The sequence below is a fragment of the Xiphophorus hellerii genome, chromosome 20, assembly GCF_003331165.1.
Source record: "Xiphophorus hellerii strain 12219 chromosome 20, Xiphophorus_hellerii-4.1, whole genome shotgun sequence".
NCBI lineage: Eukaryota > Metazoa > Chordata > Actinopteri > Cyprinodontiformes > Poeciliidae > Xiphophorus > Xiphophorus hellerii.
The window spans coordinates 13,017,553-13,043,353 of NC_045691.1; the positions used below are offsets into that span (position 1 = coordinate 13,017,553).

At 37.1% G+C, this 25,801-nt stretch overlaps 1 protein-coding gene across 1 annotated transcript in view; it reads left to right on the top strand.

The window, feature by feature from the left end:
* The first annotated feature begins 8,242 nt into the window (after nucleotides 1-8,242).
* syn2b (synapsin IIb) overlaps nucleotides 8,243-25,801 on the top strand; it is a 76,742-nt gene continuing 59,183 nt past the window's right edge. The window contains exon 1 of the mRNA XM_032548650.1: nucleotides 8,243-9,272. Coding sequence (XP_032404541.1) covers nucleotides 8,827-9,272 — 446 coding nt within the window. The 5' untranslated portion in view covers nucleotides 8,243-8,826. The remainder of the gene's footprint in view (nucleotides 9,273-25,801) is intronic.

The following is a 25,801-nucleotide window of genomic DNA, read 5'->3' on the forward strand; positions in this document are numbered from 1 at the left end:
TCTCTTTATTGGGGCCTAATATTAGCCTGCATTATCTTGTTATTTCAGGTTAAGGCACTGGCTTGCGCAGATAGTGCCTATCTATTAGCTTTAGCCTTTAACCTAATGCTAATAGATAGGACTACAAATACGCCATATCTGTAGTTCTAACTAACACTGAATTAAAACAGAGGACTGAGCTGCCATTTAGAACTACTGGCTGTTTTGCCAGTAAATAACTCATTTAACCTAAACAACAATTCTATATGAAGCTTACTGAAAATTTCAAGATAAAAGCCTCAATATCCCTCTGAGGATAGTCACAGATTGACTTCCATGCATTTCTGAAAAATTTCTGAGCTCAGCACACACCATCTTTCTCTCATCGCTGTTATTACTGTGAGTGAGGTAGAGAATATGAATCGTGGTACTATTGGAGACGACAAATAGCCCTCTCAGATGCTTCAAACGGTTTTCAAGTACGTATCACGGTTCCCGAACGGGAAGGAGTTGTTAGGACTGCTTTTTTCTGTCAAACTGGCTGACTCAAAGAAATAGAATTCTGTCAGCCCTGAGTGTCTGACAGACAAGCTTCATTACCATAGCAACAGAACAAAGAACAGGACAGGGCAGAGCAGCTGATTAGGACTACAAAAACGCATCACTGTAGTTCTAACTATGGCAGAACATGCAGGTTAGAACTACGACATGGCAGAACTGTCAGTTACTACAGAGGAGGACTGAGTCTGCCTTTAGAACTACTTGTGTTTTGGGCATTTTATAGCTGATTTTACCCAACCATTGTTACACATGGGATTAGTGTGGCCATTTTAAATTAATCTTAATAAAAATGTCAAAATAAAAGCCTTGACAGTTTTTACATCAGGTAATTGCTCTTTCGGGCATTATATAACTGATTTCACCCAATCGCTGTTACTCATGGGATTAGTTTGGACATTTAAAATGAAGCTTACTGAACATTTCAAAATAAAAGCCTGAATATTCCTCTCAGATCTTTCAGAAAAACAAACTACTTCAAACTACTGGAATTCTGTCTCTTCCTGTCTGCTTCATCACGCGACAGCTGAGCTGCTCTTTAGAACTACAATGACTCAAGGTTAGAACTACAACATGGCGGAACTGTCAGTTACTACAGAGGAGGACTGAGCTGGCCTTTAGAACTACTTGTGTTTTGGGCATTATATAATTGATTTTACCCAACCATTGTTACACATGGGATTAGTGTGGCCATTTAAAATGAAGCTTATTAAACATTTCAAAATAAAAGCATTGACAATTTTTACATCAGGTAATTGCTCTTTTGGGCATTATAGAAACGATTTAACCCAATCACTGTTACTCATGGGATTAGTTTGGACATTTAAAATGAAGTATACTTAAAATTTCAAAATAAAAGCCTTAATACTCCCCTCTGGTTAGTGCACGGCCGTAGGCGGTGCAATAATTTTAGCCTGTATTATCTTTCTCTCTTAGGTTAGTGCGCTGCCTTTCATAGCAAGGCAGTACATTAACATTAGCACAAACATTAGCACTTCACTGCCCTCCACTAGTGCACCGCCATAGGTGATGCAATAATATTACCTTGCATTATCTTTTTCTCTCAGGTCAGGTCACTGTCTTGCGCAGTAGCTAATCTTAGCATTGATGCTAATTTTTAGCATCCGAACACTGGGTCCAAACCGACAGGCACACTTTGGCAGGCCCCGGTTAAATTTCTTCAGGAATTTTCTAGTTACATTTTTAAATGCCTCTTTCAGAGACTCATTCAAAAGCAGTTTTTAGAATTGCCTTTTCATTACTGAGGCCTTTTTCACATTTTAACAAATTAAATTTAATAGAATTTTATTCCATTAAGACAATATGAAGTTTAACAATCAACATTAAGAACTAGCATTAAAAAATAATTATGTATCTTATTAAACCTTTCTGAGTTTCTAAATTAGCAAGACAATCAGAAATAATAATAAAAAAAGAATAAATAATAATAAAAAAATCTGCTCAATATATGAGAATCCTAGAGCAGCGTTGTCTGGGAAAATCAATTCAATTGATTTATATTATGTCAACGCATGTCATCTCAGCACACTGCTTGACTCATTCATTCATGCCTAACCACTATGGAGGAGTCTTCAGTTTATATAAATTGTACATCTGCATTAAAATATATTTTTATTATAATAATGATTTAATTGTTCCATTTAAGCGTTATCAAATGCAGATTTTACTTATTTATCCATTTTCAAAGAATCAGGGAATTTGATTTTGTTTGTACATAGTTATATTTTACAGTTTCAATGAAAAGTTTCTAATCCTTTGAAAAAATCTTATCTGATGTTTCTTTATTGTTGTTCTGGTGCTTTCTTGTTGCTTTCTTGTAAGCATTAAGCCAACATTACTTCCATCTGTTTCCATGGCAAGCTTGAACTAGTACTTTCTGTTCTGCCTAAAATATAATTTAATAAATCATCCTTTTGTAAAAATATCAGCATCAGTCTCTTGAGTCCTGTACTTTTTCCTCAATCTATTTGTGCGTGTGTTTGGATTAATGGGAGATTTGCTTCAAATCTCCAGGTTGTGTGTGGGTGTTTTAATCTCAGCGCTCCATCTATCTATAATGCTGTAATTCGTTCAAAAAGATATATATTATGTAATCACCCAGCTGAACCTTAGTTAGAATAAAAGCCTATTGTGCTTAAAAAAAACCCTGAAAGCTTTTGCTAATTCAGAGCATTACCAATTATGTCTACAGCAATAAAAGTAAAATGGCAACAAGAAGAACAATTTGTTATATTAATTTTGTCCTATATTTCCCTATCTACCAACCTGTGTAATGCCATTTTCGGTTCTATAAAGCTGTAATTTCTTAGAATTACTCCCAGCACAGCAAGCAGATTAACATCCAATCAGTTTTCTGCTTCTCTATTACTACTAGTCATTAACCAAATACCTAAAGCTAGCACTAAATTGAAAAACATTTGAGCAATTCCTTAAAACATTGTTAAATTTCTACAATTTAATGGGCACAATGAACAATGTGCTACTCCAGGTAGATTTGTTATCACAATCGACACCAGATGAAAATTATTGCACCAGTGAAGCCGTGGGAGGTTTTGTACGTCGACCCACACACTCAGAAATCAACAGAAAATCATTTTTGTTTAGCCAAGTAGATTCACATGCAGCACACAAACACTTCTTAAAGTGTTTGGTTGTTTGGAGTCAACCCATCCACAGATGAAGACGCTGCAGAACAAATGACGCATTATATTGCCTGTACTTTCAGTGAGTTCTCAAATTATGTTTCTATCACAATAAACCTGACTGAGACAAAGAACTCCATTTAGAAGGGAATATTTTCTGGAAGTAACGTAGTGTCTTGATCTTATGTATTTACATTGATTTTTCTGTTCCTAGAGACCATCTGTGATGCTGCAGGTTATTGAATAATTGTTTTATTTAAATGACAAAGACTGGAAGTACAAGACAGTTTGATGATCAGGAGCCCTTGTTACTGTATTTAATTAATCCACTGAATTACATGATGAAAAGCTTTCTTGAGTAATGGAAAAGTACTGGATTGAAAATCCATCTTCTTACAGGGTGTAATTTTTGCTTACTGAAAACCTAGTCCATATAAGAATATATATATATATATATATATATATATATATATATATATATACATATATAAATCTGGTGAAATTGAGCTTTTATTGTTCAAAAATAGTGAAGTACTGAGTTTGGAAAAGCATGGAATTTTTACAAAAAATTTTTTTTTGTAGAAATCTTGATAACACAAGTCACATTGTCTTAGTCAAAACCAAGAAAAGTATGGTTGATGCCCTGCCTATTTGTGGTTAAGGTTATGTTGATTCACCTAAAATTAAAAAAAAAATGCAGCGTGGGAAGCTAGGTGCAATGCTACTTGACAACCTAGTGTTTACAAACCATCCAATCCACAGCGCCATTCATTTTCCTTAGGCACTGATCGGATATTAGCTTCTGCCGTGGTTTCCACTGTGCATATGTAAAGCATATTAGGGTCTGTTTGGTGTGGGGTGACAGTATCTCAGGTGGTAGAGCCTGTTGGCTGCACACCTGAAGGTGGATGGTTTGACTCCTGCTCCCTCCTTGTCCTGGGATGGGTTGGGGGTTAGTGATGGGAAGGTAGTGGAGTGGAAGAGGATGCTGTAACTTTGTTGTGGGAGGTGCAGACAACAATAAAGTAAATTTAGTTTTTCAATTATTGAATAGGCAGCTGGAAGTGTAGCTTGCAGCTGCCTAGTCATACATCTGTGGATTTTTAGCTGTTCACTGTATTTGACTCTGGTTCCTAACCCCAGCAGATATAGGGGGTCTGCAGTGTCATAGAAGAAAGTCAAGGTCAAAATTTGAATCACTTGTAGAGTTCATCTACAATGAAACATTTAGATAAATAAATAAAATTCCCTTCACCCAAGTAGTGAACATAATTGAGCTGTTTGATATTTTGCTCACAAGTTTTCTATGATGGCTTTTCAGAAATGTGATAATTCTCAAGAGTACATGTCATGAAACATGTGGGCCAGCCAGGCTGAGCTCAGGATGCTAGAGGAGTTCACGCTGCAGCTCTGTGACTCACTCCGACTCTCTTCTGGTTGGCTAAACCCAGACCATCTCCTCCCCCTTTCATCAGGACTGACTCATCGTGACTTGCTCAATAATCCTCTAAGATATGCAAAGAAAAAAAAACCCCGACAAGATCAGATGTTTGTTACAGAATCAAAGTGGAATTAAGGTAACCAGAAGATGAAGCGCCATGCTGAAAATGTCATGCCTTTGCAACAGAGTGTCTTTGTTTATGATAACAGATAAAGTGGTACTACCTTTTTCTCCATCATCAGCAGAATTTCATTCACGCTGCACAACAAAGGAGCTGCACTTTAATAAATCTAAAAGCCACAGCTTAATGGTTTCTGTGTCCAGCAGAGTGTTAGGGGTGAATACAAGGTGAGATGGCTGATGTGCTCTGGTGCCGTGATTTTCTGTAATCTAAAATACACTTACTACTCACCTACAAAAAGTTATGAGTCACATCTCTTCATGTCTGGGCATCAAGAAAACTCAATCATTTCCACAAAGGTCAGGGAATACATTTCCATTATTCTGTGCTCAACAAATGTGAAATAAAAGGTTTAGTGTTTACAGAAATACCAATTATTTTTTTCTGATATTGAAACTGCTTCAAAATCTTTCTGAGATGACTGCTTTTTGAAAACAAGATGAAGGTGCTGCACCGTTGGACATATTTTCTTCTGCTGCAGCCTCTTAATGCCATGCTGTTCTTCTTAATGTAGCTCAGACGTGTGTGGGATTTTCTTTCCGCTTGAATAATCTTCTTTCTCCCTCTTTGTCCTGTCATCTTTGGGCGGTTATGTGAAGTAAGGCTTAGAGAGGCAGTGCAGACGCAGGCTACTTCTGCTGGTGCCATTTGGCAATTGTTGTCTCCTTATGCCCTGAAACTGTGAATGTTTAGTGAAGCCAGGATGTCCAGGAGATGTTTGTTAAGAAAATAGTATTGAAGGAGAGAAGGCACAACTTCTACTGAATCATTCATTGTGCAAAAGATCATCTTTTTTTTCTAATTTGAATTAGTGTTAATAAAATCTTGAATGATTTGCACTTCATCACAAAGAAAGCTGAATCCTGCAAAACAAAGATTTGCAAGTCATCATCATGCTTTGATTTTATCTCACCTCATTGCAGCATTATATGCAGATTCTTTTATAAAGCCTCTAGAGAGATCATAGTGCAACAATAATCTTCATAGATCCTCACAGAGGATCATCTTTTAGGGGCCCTGAGAGCTTAACAATGTCTTAGCTGCTCTCTCTAGTGTTGTCAACCACTTAGAGGCCACAACTCCATCTACCTCTGGTATCTCCAGCTTCTCTTGTCCTTTTGCTTGATGATGCTGAGGGGAACCTGACCCCTACTAACAAACTAGAACGTGAGTCCCTCTGGCAGTAGAAATCCAATCAGCAAGAGAAAAATAAGACATCTGAAAAGTGTCTACCACCTACAGATCTAAGATGTGTCTGATATCAAGACATCCTACTAAAGGCGAGAGAGGGCTGAACTAAAGAACAGCGCAGACACATTAATCATCACAGAACAATAGTAATAGAGGGCTCAGAACCTGTCTGGTCTATAAGAAGAGACAGGAATCCAAAGTACTGATTACAGCTGCTGGGAAAAATTTTAAAACTACATTGTAGAGGTGATGGATGTGGTTACAAAAATTTAGCTTAAACAGGAAGGTAGAGTTTCTTTCCTATTTTTCATTAAGCAAACATAAACCTTAATGCTTCAGAGCAGCGAACCTGAGCTTTTATTGGTGTGTTCAATATAATTAATGATTTCCAATCAAGTTCCTTTTATTAGCAGCTTTGATGTTACTTATCCTCTTTACTTCAGCCTGGGAGGCTGTTCTTCACTTTTTACTCACTGCTTCTACACATTGGATTAGTTTTTGTTAATATATTTACAGATAGTTGAAACCAAACATTTACACACATTTTTTTCTCACTGACATTTAATCAAACTAAAACTTTGCAGGTTTAGGTCAGTTAGGAATACTCAACTCATTTCTATTTAATAAATGCCAGAATAGTAAGTGATACAGATTACTTTTAGGAAGCACATTTGTTGTTTCCTTTAGATTCAGTAGTTTACATGCACTAACTATACTGCATGTAAACACTTTAACTATGAATGTTTAGACTCCATTTAAAATTTGAGTGCATTTTACGTAAGACAATATGCTTCTTCATTTTTAAACATCTTGTGATATCCAAAGAAATCTGTCAAAGTATCATGAACAGAACTGTGAAGCTCCAGAAGTGTGTTTCTCATAATTGCATGATGCAAATTTTACCCTGTTAAACATCATCTGTCAGGATCTCTGTTTTTCTGTGTATTTATTTAGAGTTTTCTGTGTCCCTGAGTCTTCGTGTTGTCCTGTCTTCCCCTTGATTGTTTCCCAGGTGTGTCTCGTTTCTGTGATTACCCTCCCGTGTATTTAATGTCACCTGTGTCTCAGCGTTTCTGTCGGGTCCTTGTCAATGTGTTCCTGTCCATGCGTGTAGCCTGTTGCTACCAGTGCTGAGCCCTAGCCTTCCGCTCAACTGTGCTGCCAGGTTTTGTGGACTTTTGGTATTATTTAAGTCTATAGTCATCATTAAACTTCCATCAATCATCTCATCCTGGGTCTGCTGCGTCTGCCTCACCACCACTCACCACAACGTTTCATCATCATGCAAGTATAAACAGTGAAGGTCCAGCCATCATACTGTTCAGTAAGTAGAATGCTTCTGTGCCACAGAGGCAAACATTTTTTTGTGCAAGAGGTGATTATCAATCTCAGAATAAATTCAAAAGACGTTCTGAAGCTGCTGGCCAAAGCTTCTATAGTGTCATTACCCACAGCGAGACAAGTCCGGTACCAACATAGGCTGGAAGGCCAATGAATGAGGATGAAGTTATTACTCTAAAAGCAGCACAAAAATACAATTTAAAACTTGCAAATGCACATTGTTAATATTACTACTATTATTTTCTTCCCTTAGTGATCCTTTATGAAAGCAAAACATCCTATTATGGCCCAGAAAATAATTCTATCAATATGAATGTGCTGATCTGTAATTTTCTTCACTACTTCCTGAATCATTCCTGAATCATTTATTGCCGATTAAAACTGTGCCACAGGAGGCTTCAGACTGTCTACAGCATATGGCACAATCTGTTTCTAAACCTTTCATTCAGACAGGATAAGGTAAAACAACCACAGAGATGTTTAACACACAAGGACAACCTAAACAGGTTTAGGTCAAAACACAAATTGCTCACACTTTACTGGTAGATCCTGAATCAGGTTCAGTATTAAAGGGTTAGAGTTATGCATCATTTGTAACAACCGCGTCCAATAATCGTCAGGAAAAGAGATGTGACATGTTGAGCCAACGGCTGAAATATGGAAGGATGGCAGCAGGAGAAGGTGGGGCTTGTGGAGCGTGATGGATGGTGTTTCCAACTGTGAACCCAACCTCAAGCGCGCGTGCAGGAAACCCCCTCCGCTGGCTGCACACGGCACGCACTGCCACAGTGTTGCAGCACGACACTTGAACGTTGTCTGTGATGTAGGAGGATGATGACAGGAGAGCAAAACGGGAGGAGGTGAGGGGAGAGGGGGATTCAGCCAGTGAGTGGCTCAGGGGGAGTAAGCGAGAGGAAAAAGGGCAGAGGGAGCGAATGAGAGAGTGAGATAAGCAGAGGCGGCAGCATCTCTTCGGTGCATTCAGCTTGCAGCAGCTCAGGAGGCAGGAAGGAAGGAAGAGAGGAAGAGGGAGAACACCAGCACCTCTCTGAAGGGGGCGACACCACACCTCTCTGGCTCTCTCTCTCTCTATCAGATACACACTGTCCCACGTCACAAACACGCATTTTCAGGAGGCGTGAGGCTCAGGAGGAGGAACACCACTCACGCTCGCTGTTTCTGTTGCCCCAGCTGCACTTTCGGGAGCTGTCTCTTGAAGACTGGACCAGAGCTGTTTCCATCCTCGCTCGCTTCATCCATCCTCTCTTCCCTTCCTGCTTTACCATCCAACACAGAAGCAGCTCTCTGTCACGCATCCCTCGATCATCTGGACTGATTTGTTTGCTCTGTCATTCATCTAACCCCTGATCCACTCTGCCTTCACTCCATTCAGCCTGGACATCAAGAGGCGCCCAGTCAGGAGAAAGACACATCTACAGTCGACTGAGAAGTCCCACCTTTCAACCGAAATCATGAACTTCCTCCGCCGCCGTCTCTCCGACAGCAGCTTCATGTCCAACCTGCCCAATGGCTACATGACAGACCTTCAGAGGCCTGACCCATCTGCTCCTCCACCTCCCACCGCCTCCTCTCCTTCCCAGCAGGGTGCAGCCCCTGCCTCAGCTCCTGCCCCTGCCCTCTCCCCAACAAAAGCTCCTACTCCATCCCAGATGCCTGCCAGTTCTCCTGGGCCACAGGAGCGTCGTCCATCCCAGCTGGCCCAGCAGCCCCAACAGGCCCAGTCCTCCTCCTCCTCTGGTGGATCCTCCGGCTTCTTCAGCTCCTTCAGCTCCATCACCAACGTGGTCAAACAGACGGCCGCATCTGCCGCTGGCTTTGTGGAGCAGTCGGCCCCTTCTCCGTCCCTCTCCAAGAAGTTCAAGATCCTGTTGGTCATTGATGAGCCCCAGCATGAGTGGTGAGTGTTGAGAAAATGTCACAGGTTGTCCAAATATCTGTTGGGAAGCTGTGTGTAGTAAAAAGGTCACCCTGTGTTTCATGTTTTCAAGCTCCTTAGGCATGATGCAGAAAATATTTGGTTCTCAGTCAGCCAGAAGGCACATAATTTATTAGCTTATTTAATTAAATGTGGGTGGATTGGCATGATTTTGATATGCACACTATTAAAATGACTTGTTGATTGATGGTTGGAATCCTCTGTGAAATCAAAACCAACCAATGGGTTCTATTAGCCAATAAAGTTGCAACACAAACATGAAATTTGATTCTTCTTATTCTGTTGCTTCATATCTGTGCAATAAAATGTCTTCTCCCAGTGATGCTGCTCTCAAAATAGCTCTGTTATTCAAAACAGAAAGGAACGATTTTCTCTGGGCTTTGCATTGACACATTTCACCACCCTAGCTCTGTCACCTGTCTCAGCTCTTGTGATTTGACTTGTGCTTTAAGATGCAATATTTGTGTCTGCTAATGCATGTGTGAGAAGGTTGGTTTTAAAAAGCTTGAAGTCACTGTTAGCATCTCTCGACAGCACAAGCTGCAGCTATAATCCTCATGCTATCAAGATGCACATCGCTGTTGGACAAAAAGCATGTAGCTCTGAATAAAACATAATCTTCTACAAGTTTAAAGGGAGCTTTCTGCAGAGCAGTGATGTTGCAATACTGTATTCGGTTCCTGGAAATCAGATTTTTATTCGGTAGCAGTTGATGATGGATTGCTAGAGTGTCTAATGTTGTCATAAGCTGGATGTAGCTTTATTTCATCAGGCTATTACAAATGTCTTGTGAAAATGATTGCTGCATGACCTTTCTTGTTTAACAGATGCTCTTTAGGGTTGTTGCAGGTCAATTATTGTTGATCTCTTCATATAAAACATATGTCACTTCAGTAGAGAGCGAAAGATGAGAAAGAAAACAGTACACCATGATTCAAAACAATACAACATGCTATAATATAATACAATATACTATAGTATTGCACAGCAACATGATGAGATCAATTTGAAACTATGTGATGTGAAAGAACAGAAAAGATTAAAATAGAGACTGATATAATATGGCCACCAGTGCATGAAATAAATCAGGTGGGCGTGTAAATTGCTTCTATTAACATTTTTGTTAGGATTGGATCGCGCTCAGAAGCTCTGTGAAATCCAGACTTAGGATGCCTTCTCTGTAATAGGTCCAATAACAAATATATCTTGATGTTTAAGCATACCAAAACATTTTGAACAACTTCATGCTCATCTTTTGTGGAAACATTTTTGGGAATATTACTGTTCCAACACAAATCCTCACCAACATACTAAGACATGGATGGTTGGTGGAGAAGACCTCAGCCCAACTTCTTGACCTCAACCTCATAGAACACCTTTTGGATGACTTAAAGTGTTTGACTTCTCAAATATGTTTTCTGTAAACACACTCCTATACGTTGTGGAAAGTTTTCTCAGAAGAAAGTCAGATATGACAGTACATTATTAGGGAATTTTATACAATACAATATGATACAGATAATACAAGGGATCATGATACAATAAATTATGAGACAATATGAGAGTTACAGAAATATACATTATGATATAATGAATTTAGGTAAATATGATATAATATGATTCAGTAAAATGCAGTAATAAAATCAATTATGGCAGAACGAGATGAAGCATGATGCAGTACAAAACTATATGGAATAGTTTTCCACAATACAATATCACAGGAACTAATATGATGCAAATATCATCTGATTCAGATGCTAAAATGCATCGGTACTATGTAAAACAGTAGAAGATGTAATAATATCATAGAATCCAATATTACAGCATACTTTAAGATGTAATATGATACATTATGACACACAATATTTAATGCTTCCTTAGGGGTTAGTTTTGTGAACCAGAGCTGTCTAAACAACTATTTTTACCGTTAAAGAAAACTTAAAATGCATTTATAAGAATGATACTTTATACACTTTATGGATAAAAATGGGTGATAAAATTAAATAATCCCTACTTTAGCATCAGCAGAGATTTTACTGCTGTTCAAAATACAGTTTTTATTTAGGTCTGATGGTGGGCCCTTGATTACTTTAAGAAAATCAACAAGACCCTCTGAAAGTACATGACTGACAATTGAAACTTCAGTAGTTTTTTTACAGGTTGAAGGTTATAATAGGTTATAATAACCCTACATTTCATGCTGTGATTGTTTTGGTAGGCTGTGTTTGGTTGGCAGTCTCTAAATGGGTGACACTAGAGTCTACACTCATAAAGGAGACGTTTGAATGCATGGCTTGGCTTTATGTAATCCTGCTTCTATAACATCTGCAGCATCAACAGCATCATCTGTTACTTATAGTTAGAATACATTAGAAACTTCAGATTACTGATGTTAATATACTAATGAAAGTGCATAATAGGGTTATTTTAATGAACAATCAAGAACTGTCATTTGTAAACAGATTGTACATGTACTGCTCTCATCTTATGGAGCATTGTAGGGTTCTGACCAGGCTCTAATTTTCACAACTGATAATCACATCAAATGACTTGAAATAGACACTATAATGTTGTCTGATTAAGATCTTGTGCTGGAGTTCTAAATTGACAGCTTTAACCCATAATATGATACAGAATTAGTTATAGGACATTGGGAACATGAATAATACAAAAAATAAAGTCTAATGTCTAATTTTTGCATCTACCTGCTCTGTTTTCAGAAGATTTTTTCTTATTTTGTTTTCCAGATGTTCCTTTAGCCTGAGAAGTATTAATATTAATGTTGTGTTCCTTGGAGGATGATAGCAGAGCTTTCACGAGGCCTCTGGGCCAGAGTAGCATTTGGCTGAGTCTTATTGATTTTCCACACAGCAAGGAGTGGTCGACTTTTAGTAGTTCAACTTGGTAAACAGAAAATCTCACTGAAAATATTGCATCCGAATGTCAATCAGTTTGATATAAGAAGTCTAATCCTGCCCTTTGACTTCTAAAACAGCTAGTCATCTGAAGGAAATATTCACCATAATACATTGCTCAGCTGGGCTGTGAGCAGATTCAGTTTTTGGCAAGTGTATCCGGGGGAAAACACACACACACACCACACACAAAGCGAGACCGACAGAGAAAGAGAAAAATGCATCAGTAAGTACAAATAAACAGCACACAGTCACTGAAAAATTACTGAATACTACAATTTTATAATTTTCAAACGAAGAAAGCACAACTTATTTACTGAATTCTCATATGTTTGTCAAACAGCAGGAAAATAAAAGATTTGGTGAAAGAACTCTAATTCTCCCTCTTTTTTATGGAAGAGACTAGGAGGCAGTCAGATGCTTATGAAACATATTCAATCAACTATTTACTACATACATCAGGTTCTAGTTGTTGGTCAGCCTAAAGCATTCAGGTGCATTTGGATACAATCAATGATCTAAAATAGAAAGGATTTTTGCCTGTCAGTCAGTTTAGGTTTAATGGCTTCCAAAAAATGTAATACATAAGTCTAGAAAAAGAATATTCGCTAGTGAAGAAACCATAATATCCAAGATAGTTTCAAATTGTCTCTGAAGGGAAAATCTTAGGAAGTTCAATTTGAACTCACATTGCCAAGAGAATTTGGAGAAAGCCTAAAAGCTACAGGGATCATTTAGTATGTCAGAAAATTCTCTACTCTTTGAGAGGGAATGTGGAGGACTTTACTTTGAAAACCTGTACCTTAAAACTAAGCATAGATCAATACCAGACCTCAAGCAGATTTTTTTAGAGTAGACAGTTGGTGATCATTTTACAAGCAGGTCAGCCCTTATTCTTAACAAAACAATCAAACATGACCTGATCATCAACTGAATAATTGGAATGCAGTTGGTCTTAGACCTAAGCCCTATTTAGAAAGTCTCTAAAGCTTAATGCTTCCGTGTTTTAAAAATTTTGACCTAAAGCTGATAAGATCACACATCAAATTGCTTCTCTAAATCATCAAACCTAATGCTGTTTTTAAAATATTTTATATGCAGTTAGTTGTATTTAGGAAATGCTATTTTTTTTAAATATCACTTAACACGGGTAAGTCTGAAATATGGAGAAACAATAAAACATTTTTGAAATGTCCTTTGTTTACTTATACCTTACTAAATCAAAGCAATTAAGTGAGAAAAACTAGACCTTAGACAGTGATGAGCAAAGTATTGATGTTATGATGTTATAATGAGTTATTTATGCCATATACATGGTATAACTACTTTTAGTATTTGTGTTGCATATAAATAACAATGAAGGTTTATAACCTTAATTGGGTATAAACCAAGTATGGAAATAATTAATTCAGTCATAATGGTTATTAGGAAACTGGACAGGAAAATTAGCTTGGAGTTTCTGCCAAACAGGTCACAGTAAAGAGAGGAGGAATCTACAGCAGAGTGGCTGCTTATATCTTTGTCTTTGTCAAGTAGAAAGCTGTTTAATATTTATGAATATTGAAAAACAAATAATTATTGACTCAGAGAGTTGTGCTGAATTCTGCATCCAACACAATAATGGTTTAAGTTATTTGGCTTGATTAGGGTTTGATGATCCTCCAACTACTTCCTGCCATCTTCTTCTTTGTGGTTTGAGCCAGTAGCAACATCAGGTTGTTGATCATGTGATTCATATGATGCAAAAAAAGTGTTTCCATTGCAGTTTTGCATATTACAAATATTTTGATACATCTATTAACCTCCTCATCTTGTTAAAAACGTTAGATTTTTTTTTTCCAAATTGGCCTGTTTCCATTAAGAAAATGTATTTTTGTAAATTCATGTTGCCCAACTTTATGGTTAATAAAAACGCAGCTATATTAACTAATGTATCTTCATTTCTCTAAATTACAGATTTTCGTCATTCTACCACAAACTCAATTTCTAGATTCAGTAAATGATTAGGTCAAAACATAAAAACTATTTTTAGCATGCACTGGAAAGTGACAGGAGCAAAACAAACAATCGTGACATAGCAACAAATGACGCAAATATATTTTTTTGAATAGTGCCTGTTTGTTGCATAAACAAGCTGAGGAGTCACTGCTCTCTTGGCATCTGACAACTCATGGTGTTCAGACCTCTGACTCTGTCACAAAAAGGCCATAAGAGGAGCCCATCAATAAATCTAAAACAGAAAGAGTGTGTAGTTTCAGCAGTTTGGAATTGAGTTATGTCTCTGAGTAGTCTCGTTTAAGATTTGTGTAAGTGTCCTGAGCATTTTGAGGTGGCTTATAGAAGGGAATGTCCTTTCTTTCAAGGCTGGAATTGGGACATGGAGGACGGTAGATAAAGGAGAACATCTGGGAATCTCTTTTTTTTTATCCCTTTCGCTTGATGTCTCTGTTGTGTCTATTCAAGTCTAATATTTTTCTCTATCTGCCTCCTTTTTTATCACGACTTTGTGTTGCTCAAGAGAAAATGCTTTGGGTTCACGATGTGATGATGTTATTAGAAGAGACGTGGTGATTCAGCAGTTTCAGCCCAAAGGCCACATCTGGGTTTTCTCCTTTGCTCTCTGCATTTCTCTGCATCTCTCTCACACCTTTCGTTGCATATTTCAAATGTTTTATTTTTCTACATATCCAATAAATATGTGCTCTTCAGTGTCTGCCACAAAGCAAATGACTGTATTCACTACCTGATATTGCATAAGCACTCATCAGATGAAATTATTTTGGACTGTTGACTTTTATAACTGACTCATGGGGGATGTGATTTTGTTTTTTGACTGCAGATTAGAGATGAATATCCTTTGCTTTGCCTGCAGCAAATAACTGAACTTTAACTCTGTTGTTTCATTATTTTATTATTATGTAATAACTTTAGAAGCTTGGTAAAAAGAAAAATACTTATTAACTCTGACTTGAGATGATCCTACAGTCATGTAAGTGGCAAAACAAGCTTCTGTTGGTCTATATAGTGTTTAAAATAAGGATAGAACATGTCAATATTTTTCTCAGCATACATTTCAAATGGTTGTATAGTTGTAATACCTTTAAATGGCATCAATATTAGCATTTTTATAACTTGTAGTGATTGCACAGTAGCTTTTTGTGCCTGACCGATGTGATTGCACTAACTTGACTCTAGCATCCAGAATGTGGGTCTGGCCCCCTGGATTAGTGAAGACGCAGGCCCATAATGAGAACAGGTGGAGAGGAAAATAATCATATATCTCTGTCAGATTTACACACACACACACACACACCCCCACACACACACACCCCCACGCACGCAAACAAGCAGGTGGCTTTCTGCTACTCTGTTTTCAAGTTATGCTATCCAGAGTAAATATGTGCCACTACAGAATGATTTGGTGGTTTCCACATCCTTGTTTCTGCTTACTGTACCCTCGAGGAGTGATTTTAAAAGAAAGTAGGCGAAGGTTACTGACTACTGACAATGTCTCCTTTGCAGTTTAAATATGTCTTTTTAAAAGACACCCACATACAAAACAATGCAGGCACTCTGTTGACTTCAGGTTAATTGGTGGATCATTCACACATTTGAGTGAGTAGATGATATAAGGCAGCCATTCTAAATCATTGGTGGCACCAAGACACTCAGCTGTAGGTCACAGATTCAAACAGTAAGATTCAGGACTGACCTTATTAGAGTCAGAGGCAGTGTCACGCTGACTTTACAGGGTGCTCCAGGAATCGACCTCCCAATGTCTTATACCACTTATCGGTTGTCATACTACACTAGTGGCATTTAAAGCCTCGCAGATGAGAAAGATTACACTCTTCAACCTTGGAAATGTCAGAATATTGAGTGGCTATTGTGCTGGTAAGATGAAGATATTTTTCTAAATTCTGAATGACAAACGCATGACATTTTCATTTGTTTGAATTTTTTTCGTACAGCAAATGTTTATTTTTTATGATTTCTACTCGTAGCTTCATTTTGCAGGGCCAGACCAATTTCTATAAAGCTGTTTGTTTTACAAAGTGACTTGGCTGTGATTTCTTCTGGTAGATGGACTTTCTTTTTGTGTTTCTTTAAACCAATCATAGTTGACTTCACATGTACAGAAAACCCTGTAGGATGTATCTTTGATGTGTCTGGGTCAGAACTAATTTTAGTTTGCTAATATGCCCTGTTGGGCAGCAAATGTTTATGGACAAACAGTAATGCATTTGTTTAGAACCAGACAGAAAGAACCGTTCATCTTCCTAATCAAGGCACTGTGTCTATCTTTGTAAGAAATGATTATATTTGTACATATGTATATATACAGTATATGACATTTTTTTATATAAAGCTATTCTTTAGAATATTTTTATTGCCACACACTTATCCCACATTGTCTCAGTGCAGGCAGAGTTTCATTACATTTGGCTTCTTTTTGCTTTCCCCAAGGCCAGGCTATTTGTAAATGCAGAATCGTGCCAATACCCAGTGGCTTTAAGAAGAGCTGTAATCCTTCAGCTCTATTGGGACTGAGTATCACAGATCACCCATTAACAAAATGTTATCAGTAAGAGGAGAGCAGTCAGCCTTTTAGCTAATTTTAAAGTGTGCTAGTAAAGAATGTTACCATATGCATTACTAAATTATTTCACTTTTACTTTTTTGGGACTTTGCTAGTGTTTTTGTTCTGTACCCGGTAGCTGAAATTTTACAATGGCAATTAAGGAAGTGGAGCTCTAGCTCTAACCACCTGTCTTGTTAATATAAATCTTCACCTCCGCAGACCTTGCACTTGAAGAACAGAAGTAATTGGTCCAACCATTCTTAAGGTAATAGCTGTCTTATTTCTGTAAAGATGAGAAACAGTATTCTTTTTAAAGGTTTTAGTGGCACAAGTAGCTTTTATTCAAAGGCCGATGGACAGCATGAAGGACTGATAGAGAAGGGAAAGACATGTAGCAAGTGGTCAGGGGCTGGGAATTGATCTGAAAACAACTGCGTTCATTCACTGTGGCCTCTGGTGTGCCTGCTCCACCACTGAGGCATGTGGTGTTCCTGCAGAAATAGTCTTACACTCTCCTGTAGACAAAATACATGATAAAATATGTGGTTTTATCAATTTTTACATTTTATACCAAATACTGTAATGCCACTCTCTTCACTCTTCAAAACTTGTAAGGACAACATCATGAAACAACTGTCATTTGTTTACAATAGCGTATCTAGTTGCCTGGTCAACTTGTTGCTATGGATGGAGATACTATTAAATAACCTTTCAGTTTGAACTGTATTAGTAATTCAGCTCTTTCAACAAGATCGCCAATTGCAGTGGCCGATCATCACTTATCTGTGGGAGCTTCTGTGGGATGTCATTCCTGCTGTATTGGTCAAATTGAACCCGAGTTGATTTGCAGTCTGACTCATGCCTCATTGAGTTTTCTTTTAGCTCTATATTGTCTATGCAACAAAGCGATTTACCAGAACTACCTATAGGATGAGCTATTTGCACTGAAAATACACAGAAATGGCTGGTTAAAAATTGCTGCCTTTTCAGATGAAAAACATTAAAACTATAGGCATTGATTTTCATATTGCTGATGGCTTCTTTGTGCAGTGAAACAGCTCTATCATATTCCAGAGATGAAAGACTCCCTTTGCAAAAAGCACAGCAATATCTTACAGGGCTACAGAGTAAATAGGACCATTCAGAGTTGCAGCCTGCAGTGGAGTAGACCTCTGTTGCTATGGTACCCGGTAATGACTCTGAAAAAATCTGGTTGTAAGCAGGGATGTAGTGAAATATGAGACAGAACAGTTGACATTTAGTTCTCTGGTTGAGTTAAGGCAAAGAAAGAAAAAGATGTTAAGTTTTTTTTTCTTCAAATTTTTCTCCCTTCCTGATTTTGTCCTCATATGGTTAAATAGTCTGTGAGCAAATGGACATTACATATAAAAGTGCAACAAAAAGTATGAGTTTGAAAAAAATTGGGTAATAAATGTATCAAACTTGTATAGTCAATACATGTTCAAGGGGGCTTCACACTCTATAAGAAAATCTTGTGTTTGAATCTATAGCTCAGACCTTTCTTTGTGACGTTTGCGTGCTCTCTCTGTGGGAGGGCATATTCTTGGTTATCAGTTATCTTATCTTTACCAAAAAAATATGCAGTTCAAGATAACTGAAGATCTTGAACTTCAGTGTGTCTGTACTGTATTGTTCTGTGAGGGACTGGCAGCAGGTTTCGTATTCCCAATCTTGTCCAATGACAGCCAGAGATTGTCATCTGCCCTGAAAAACCTACTTGAAGGATGGATGAATAGATGAATAGATGGATGGATCATAAAACTGTAATTTGATTTACTCAAATATTTCAAAAGATTGTCTATTGACAAAAATGCAATATGGTACATAGGTGGATTAAACATTTCTCTTAGAGGCACAGCTGTATAATCTAGCACAGTAGTTTGTAGCTTTTGTTTGTTCCTGCATGTTGTTTTCTCTTTTGAGAGTTGCAGGTTAGATTAATGACAATGGCTGTAAATTTGCCATGGTTGTAAATGGGACTGTGAGAAAGGCTGTTTGGCTCTGTTTCTGTCTTGCAGCCTGTCCTGGTTGAACCCTACTGATAGAAGAAACAAGCCATATCTCTCCTCTGTGATCTTTAAAATTGGCACAGCTTATAGATGAATAGATTCTTTAAACAGGATGAAAAAAATGTCTTGTTCTTCAAATGTCTTGAATATCTTCAAGACATTTGAAGAACAAATGTCTTGTTCTTCAACAAATGACTTATCTTTTATCTCAGTCATTTGTTAACCTTGTAGATCAATGCTTTTTTTTTGCTGGATCATAGAATATATAGTTAATTATTCAGCTGTGTAATCTAAAACACTTAATGGGAGTACAGTAGGACCAAAGCTGCAAGTTATTGTCAGTCCCATGATGGCCTTATCGGTATGTATATTTGGCTTTATTTTTAAAACAGGTTTATGCATGAACTATTTAAATGTATTAGTTGAATTAATTGAAGTGTTTTCTCTCCACTGTCACCACATGCTTGTGCAAGATGAAGGATGACTCCAACAAAATAGGTTTCACAAAAAAACCTAGCTTGTTGGTTTTTAAAACATATAGCATACAAAGAGCATATAAACACATATATGTTTCATATGCAAAATTTATATGCTTAGAAGGATTTGATTTGATTGATTGATTGATTGGTTGGATTAATTGATTTGTCCACATTGACATGAAAAAGAATAAAGACATGATTCGCAACAAAGCATTTGACTGAATTGTATAATAAATAACTGAAGTGAACTGCCTCTTATGTAATTAGATCTATGCTGACTATATGATTGGACTGTACTTATATTAATTTGTCCTGACCTGAATCAGGACACAATCGGATCCTTCATAATGACTTATACTTGAATCTTTTTGTCTTGTAATGTGCCCTGGGATAATATTTATTATGTAGATAAATTAATATGAAACAAAATGAATTTGAATTATGGTGTAAAATGTGCGACTGTAAACTCTAGTTCTATTTTTTTTATAGCAGCCCATTTACCGACTAATATTTTCATAATTACACATTTAGTATGCAGTTCGTTCTCCATGAGCTTGACTTGGAGGTTGTCAGAATTTGTAAATGTGTCTCTGTTTGCATAATGTGTATAAATGTGAAAAATCACCCCACGTATTAGCTATATCTGTTTTTCAGGTTCTCCTCAGGATGAAATAGTTTGCTCTATATTATGCCTCAGTAGATAAATGGACTGTATAAATATTTTACCACCATTTTGAAATGTTAAATCAAAATCGATCTGTCTGCAACAGAAATGCAGCAATTAGCTAAATCAATAATTTAGATTCACATTTTGCATATGCACTTAAAGGTTATATTTAGTTAGTTTTCATTAGAGAAAAGTGTTTCAGCTCATATTAATAACCTGAGTTCTCTTTCTAATTTCTAACATGAATGTGTAAATATGTAAATGCATCTTTTCTGAACCGAAAGCTATTTTAACACTGTCATATTATGGAGTTTTGCCTCTGACTTAAGTAGGAAAATCACATCAGATGTAATGCGGTTTTCTTTAGCATTACGGTGAAGGTAGACGTCCATAAAATTAATGTAAATCAGCGTGATGTCCTATAAAGCAAACCACACTTCTCTAGCTTCTCTCTGTGTGTGTGGTTTCTAATTTTGATGGATGGGTTGCATTAGTGCAAGTGTTAACTGTGCTGGACAACCTGCACTGTTATTCACTGATAAACAATGCTTCGTTAATTACACATATATTAAACTTCAGGAGACGACTAAAGCTAATTTTTTTCAACAAATTAGTAAATGAGAGACATTCTTCAGTTTACTGTACTCGTGCTTCTGCTTTTCTCTGATAGGACTCAATCAGTTGAGACAAGGGCCATGATCATTGCTGACTGTTATTTGACTGCACTTTGAATGTTTTGTGTTAAATGTTGAGACAGCAGTTCTGTCATTACCAGAAACCCAATTTATTTAGCAAAGCTTGCAATACAGAGACAAACTGGAAAAGCCAAACTTCTGTGGTGTTACTTGGCTGAAATGTGTGTTTATTCATTTCCAGTCAGAAATAATTAAGCCCATCACAACATTGTGATATACCTTTAAAATAATAGGAATAAAGATAAAAAAAAACATCTAACTTTAAACTTGTTCATTATTGTTCAGTTCCCAGCTTCAGTACTTTGTGGAGCTTTTTTTTTTTTAGCCTTTGTAATTTCTAACAGATATTTTGGTAAGTTGTTACAAACTTAGATCTTAGACCAGACCAGGTAATTGATTAATATTCCTGAAATACAGTCCCACACCACCCACCTCCATGCTTGATCATGAATATGGTATCCTTCAAATCACAAGTTTGGCATTTCTTACACCAGAGATGCTGCAGATCCAGGTGTCCAAGCAGCTCCAGTTTGGATCTGTATATGAAGTCCTTTATTCAGTTCAGTTTATTTATTTAGCACCAATTCACAACACGTCATATCAATGCACATGCATACGTTCCAAGTTTCCTAGTTATCAAACAGTGGAGTCAAGTTCAGTTTTATTCAAAATTATTAAAAAGTTGTTGTTTTTTATCCAAGAAAATCCAGCAGACTGCGTTACTTCACTCACTTGTAGCCTTCACTTCTCCTGGACAAACGTCAGGAGACGGTGGAGAATTGCTTGCATTGTGTCATTGACTTTGCTGCAGCAGAGCCTAGCTTGTTATTTATTCAACACACATCTAATAACATTTTTATCAGGAAACTTTCAGCTGGCTTTATGTTTAGGTCAGAGAGGTTTGTAGTTGTTCCATAACTTCCTTATAATGCCCCCAGTTGTGTCACTGGAAATATAATTTCTTTAGTCTTTCTTTATGGAATGTTTTTCAGGTCTTGAAGACAAATATATCCTCTTTGCCTCTGTGGAAGTTCCCTTGACTTTCTCATCTCAAATCTCACATCTCACCTATATAATAGAATTTGATCAGAATTTGATCAGCTCCAGAATATCTTCATCAGTGGGGTTCATATGTATTGCAACTGAAGCTAGGAAGACCCAACAGCTGTTAATTTTTTCACTCACATTGTGAAAAAACTGTGTTTCTGAGCTCAGCTTTGACTTAGTTGGATATTACAGATATAAAAAAACTCCCTTTTTTGCAATTCAAGCAGGAACACAAAGGCATGGATGGTTTATTTTTGTCATCTTTGTTGCCATGGAAACACACTAACTAGATCAGTGGATCTAAGTAAGTGTGTTCTGCTGAGATGCTTTGGTCATTGTTGACATGTTTAGTGTGCTCAGGGTGCAATTCAACCCTTCTCAATACCAAAAAAACCAGTACAACAGTGAGAATTGTCAGAACAGACCTTTTGTAAAATCTATGTATTGTACTCACAATTGTCTTCTTTTTATGTGGCTCAGGAGGAATCCTTCAACTTGGGTTTCTGTCTCACTCTTCTCCCACAGAAACACACAAGTCTTTAAAGTTATAGTTACCACAAAAAAGTGAAAGGCTAAAAAAAGAAAAAGATCTTTCTGAGACAAATTACTGAAATGACAATTGACAAAAGAAAACATGACAGACACATTTTGTATGCGTTATGTTTGCACATAACGCTGTTCCCACATGTGCAGCTGCGCTCAGGAATCTCATGTATAAATGTATGTGGTAGATACCCGTGCAGAACTAGACCTGAAACTGAACATTGAGGAATTGGATTTTATTGAGACACAATCTGCAGCAAAGATTGCAAGGGAGAGACGTTTTTGCTTCTTATGTACCAAGAGGCAGCTGTCAGAATAGTATCTGACAGCTACAAAATCTAAAAACAGATTTTGTAGTTCAGTTCAGTGATAATGATCAGAATATCCAATGCTGCACCTTTCTTAGTAATTAATCAATGTTCAGATCCAGACCAGGATTGTCCATGCCAAGTCAAATTTTTAGTCACATCAGTCATTTGCAGCAGATTTTATTTATAGTGGAACAAATAAGCTGCTACAGACTTTCCTGCCACTTACAAATATTGGATCTCCCATAAAAATCCAATGTTCCTTGGGTCCAGCAGCTTACTGTATTATATTAACTGTACTCTAATTGAAATGAAAGTACATATAATTTGATCAGCTCCAGAGAAGGGCTGGACAGGGGAAGCTTTTCCACCCCTTGAGTCATCCCTGTATCCACTCAACGCACTGAAGAAGCAACCTCTAGGATGTTTAAGCTTAGCGATTAAACACATTTTCAAGTTTTCTCAAAATATTTCGGAGGTTCAGTGAACTCCCTGGTGTAGAATTTTGAACTGGGTTGTTCCTGCTCTGCCTACCCCCCTTTTTGTCTTTAGGCTGCGAGCTGAGCAGATTGAGTCTGCCTTTTGTTTGTCTTCCATTACACCGGGGTCGATGTGAAGCGCTGTTAGTTTTGGATTCAGCTGGGAATAAGAGGTATCTGACATATAGTGGATGCCAGGAGCTGCAGGAAAAACAGACAGAGGAGATGGAGGAGCAAACCTAATGAGCTGGTTTGAAAAGCAGTAACTTCACGCACAAACGAGGATGCTGATGATCAAAAGTGGAAAAAAATAACTTTAAGTTGCTGTATTAATTTGCATATTTTGCCAAGCTCCATGAACATATCTATTTCTACCAAAATATGAAAATAGCAACATCTAAAAGTTGTGTAATAATTACCTATGAAACTCAGTGTAACAGTTTCATAAAATTGATGTCAATCCAAAGTTAAAGGATTAATTTATACATTAATAAAAGGTTATATCTTTTTCTGACGTCAGCTTCAAACAAAACACTTCCTGAATGTCACAGTAAAGGTTTTATAGCAGTCAATACACAATGATAATAATCAAAAAAGGTTTTTTTGATGAAAAAGAAAGTAATTTAGGTAGGAGTTTAACGGAGCAGCTCTAACCTTTGTTCTTTTTTCAATGTGTTGACATCATTTTTTCACAGCTGACAGTACACTCTGCTGACAGAAACAACAGTAAGCACCTCACAACAACAGGAAAACTGCAGATCCCAAACATACTGCCAGCTGGTGAACAGAATCTGCTTTCTGCAGCTATTCACCACATTCTGCCAAATTTAGTAACTGCAGTGAAAACTTGCTTCCCTTTTTTGACATGGGGCCCAAGAGTCCTGGCGGCGCCCCTGCTTCCATATTTTGTCTTTTCTAGATTATACATTAGCTTCCTTGAGTGATTTTTGACTTATTTTTTGTAATCAAGTTTGCCTTTTCCTTCTAGTTTTTATGACTGTCACTTTATAATCTAAAACAAACGTGTGTTTGTTCAGCAAATCTTCAAATTGTTTTGACTCTTTCTGGTTGATATTTTGCATGTGTGCCTTGTTTGTGATTACTAATGTAAAATGCATTTAGTCTACTATTCCAGATTTCTGCACTGCATCACATTCACAACAATGACTGAATAACTGAAGTTATTTCATGCTTTGCAGCTACACAGTTAAACTTAAATTGTATTTTTGCACCAGTAAGAAAGATTCTCTGTTAATGTTTCTTGGCAAATTCTGAATTACTGTTTGAAATTGCCAAAAGTGATTTACTGATGCCTGTAAATGTCTTTACATAAACTTTTGTGGATAAAATGCCACCAGCTGTTGCTATTAGCAACTGGATGCTGGATAAAATTTTCTAACTCATTGTTTTACTCTAGTTATTATGGAGATCTAAATTTGTCTGCAATACAAGGAATACAAGTACAAAAAGATTTCTGTGGTCTAGAAAAAAAAATTCAAAATATTTTACCAAGACAGAAATAATGAGCCCAGTTTTTCTTTTTGTTTGTTGCTATGGATACCTGTGGGAGATTCCAAGTTAGCCTTGAGGGTCAGGTGAAGGACTGTTCACAGCTAAAATAGGAGTTTTAGGCGTTATTGAGGTTTGTGTGGTTTTAGGTTGGGAAAAGACACATTTCCTAAGCAAGAACTTGATTATGATTATTTAAAGTCAAGATGCAACTTATTTTACCTTTTTAATTTGATAGTAAATTATTTTTATTATAACCTTTCTAATGCAGGCTGGGGTGTCTCTAATGACCTTTGTGTGTAAAGTGTCTCGACTTGTGAGATCTGAACAACATACTAGAACAACAATATAATCTTCTTTAACCTCTACTGTAGCCCTCACACACAGTCGTGCAGCGTGGCTCTGGTTACTTAAAATATAAATTATACCAACAGAAAATCCAAAGAGATAGTTAAAATTCACACGTCATCATAATAAACAGGCTCCACCTGTTTGATTGCTTATTAACATAAATAACTGATCAACTAATCATATGGTAGAAGATCAAAAAACTTATGATTGGATGTGGTGAGGATCAGATTTAAGCGACTTTGAATGTGTGATGATTTGTTGAGGTCAGATCTGAGGATTTCATAACCGGCTGATCTACTGGGATGTTCACACACACCCATTCGTAAGATCACAGAGAAAGGTTCAAAGAAGATAAAAGTTTCTTTATTTGTGTCAGACATCAGAGGCGAAGGGGCAAACTGGTTTCAGATGATAGAAAGCCAACAGCATCTCAAATAACCAGTCGCCATGCAGAATATGAGCTTTACATTCTCTGAAGCTTGAAGCAGATGAGCTACAGCCGCAAAAGACATTTGTGCATTTTTCTATCAGCTAACAACAGGAAAGTAAGGGTACAGGTCACATTATTATAGTTTTTAAAGTTGGACAGTAACAGATTGGAAATAATTACCTGGCGCAAAAGTCTTGATTTTAGCTGCTACATTCAGTTGGTTAAGTTGGAATTTTGCAATAAAAACACTTGGGGCCCCTTAGTATCAGTTCAGAATTATTTAATATCCAATTTAACTCTGTATTGTTGCTGATCATATCAGCCTGTTATGTTCATCTTCATTTCTTCACTTCATTTCTATATCTAGCAGGATAATACACCATTTCTAAAGTCATCTCAATTTGGAGATAACATTTAGCCCACTTACTCCAATGACTTCTATGTCACCTATGCTG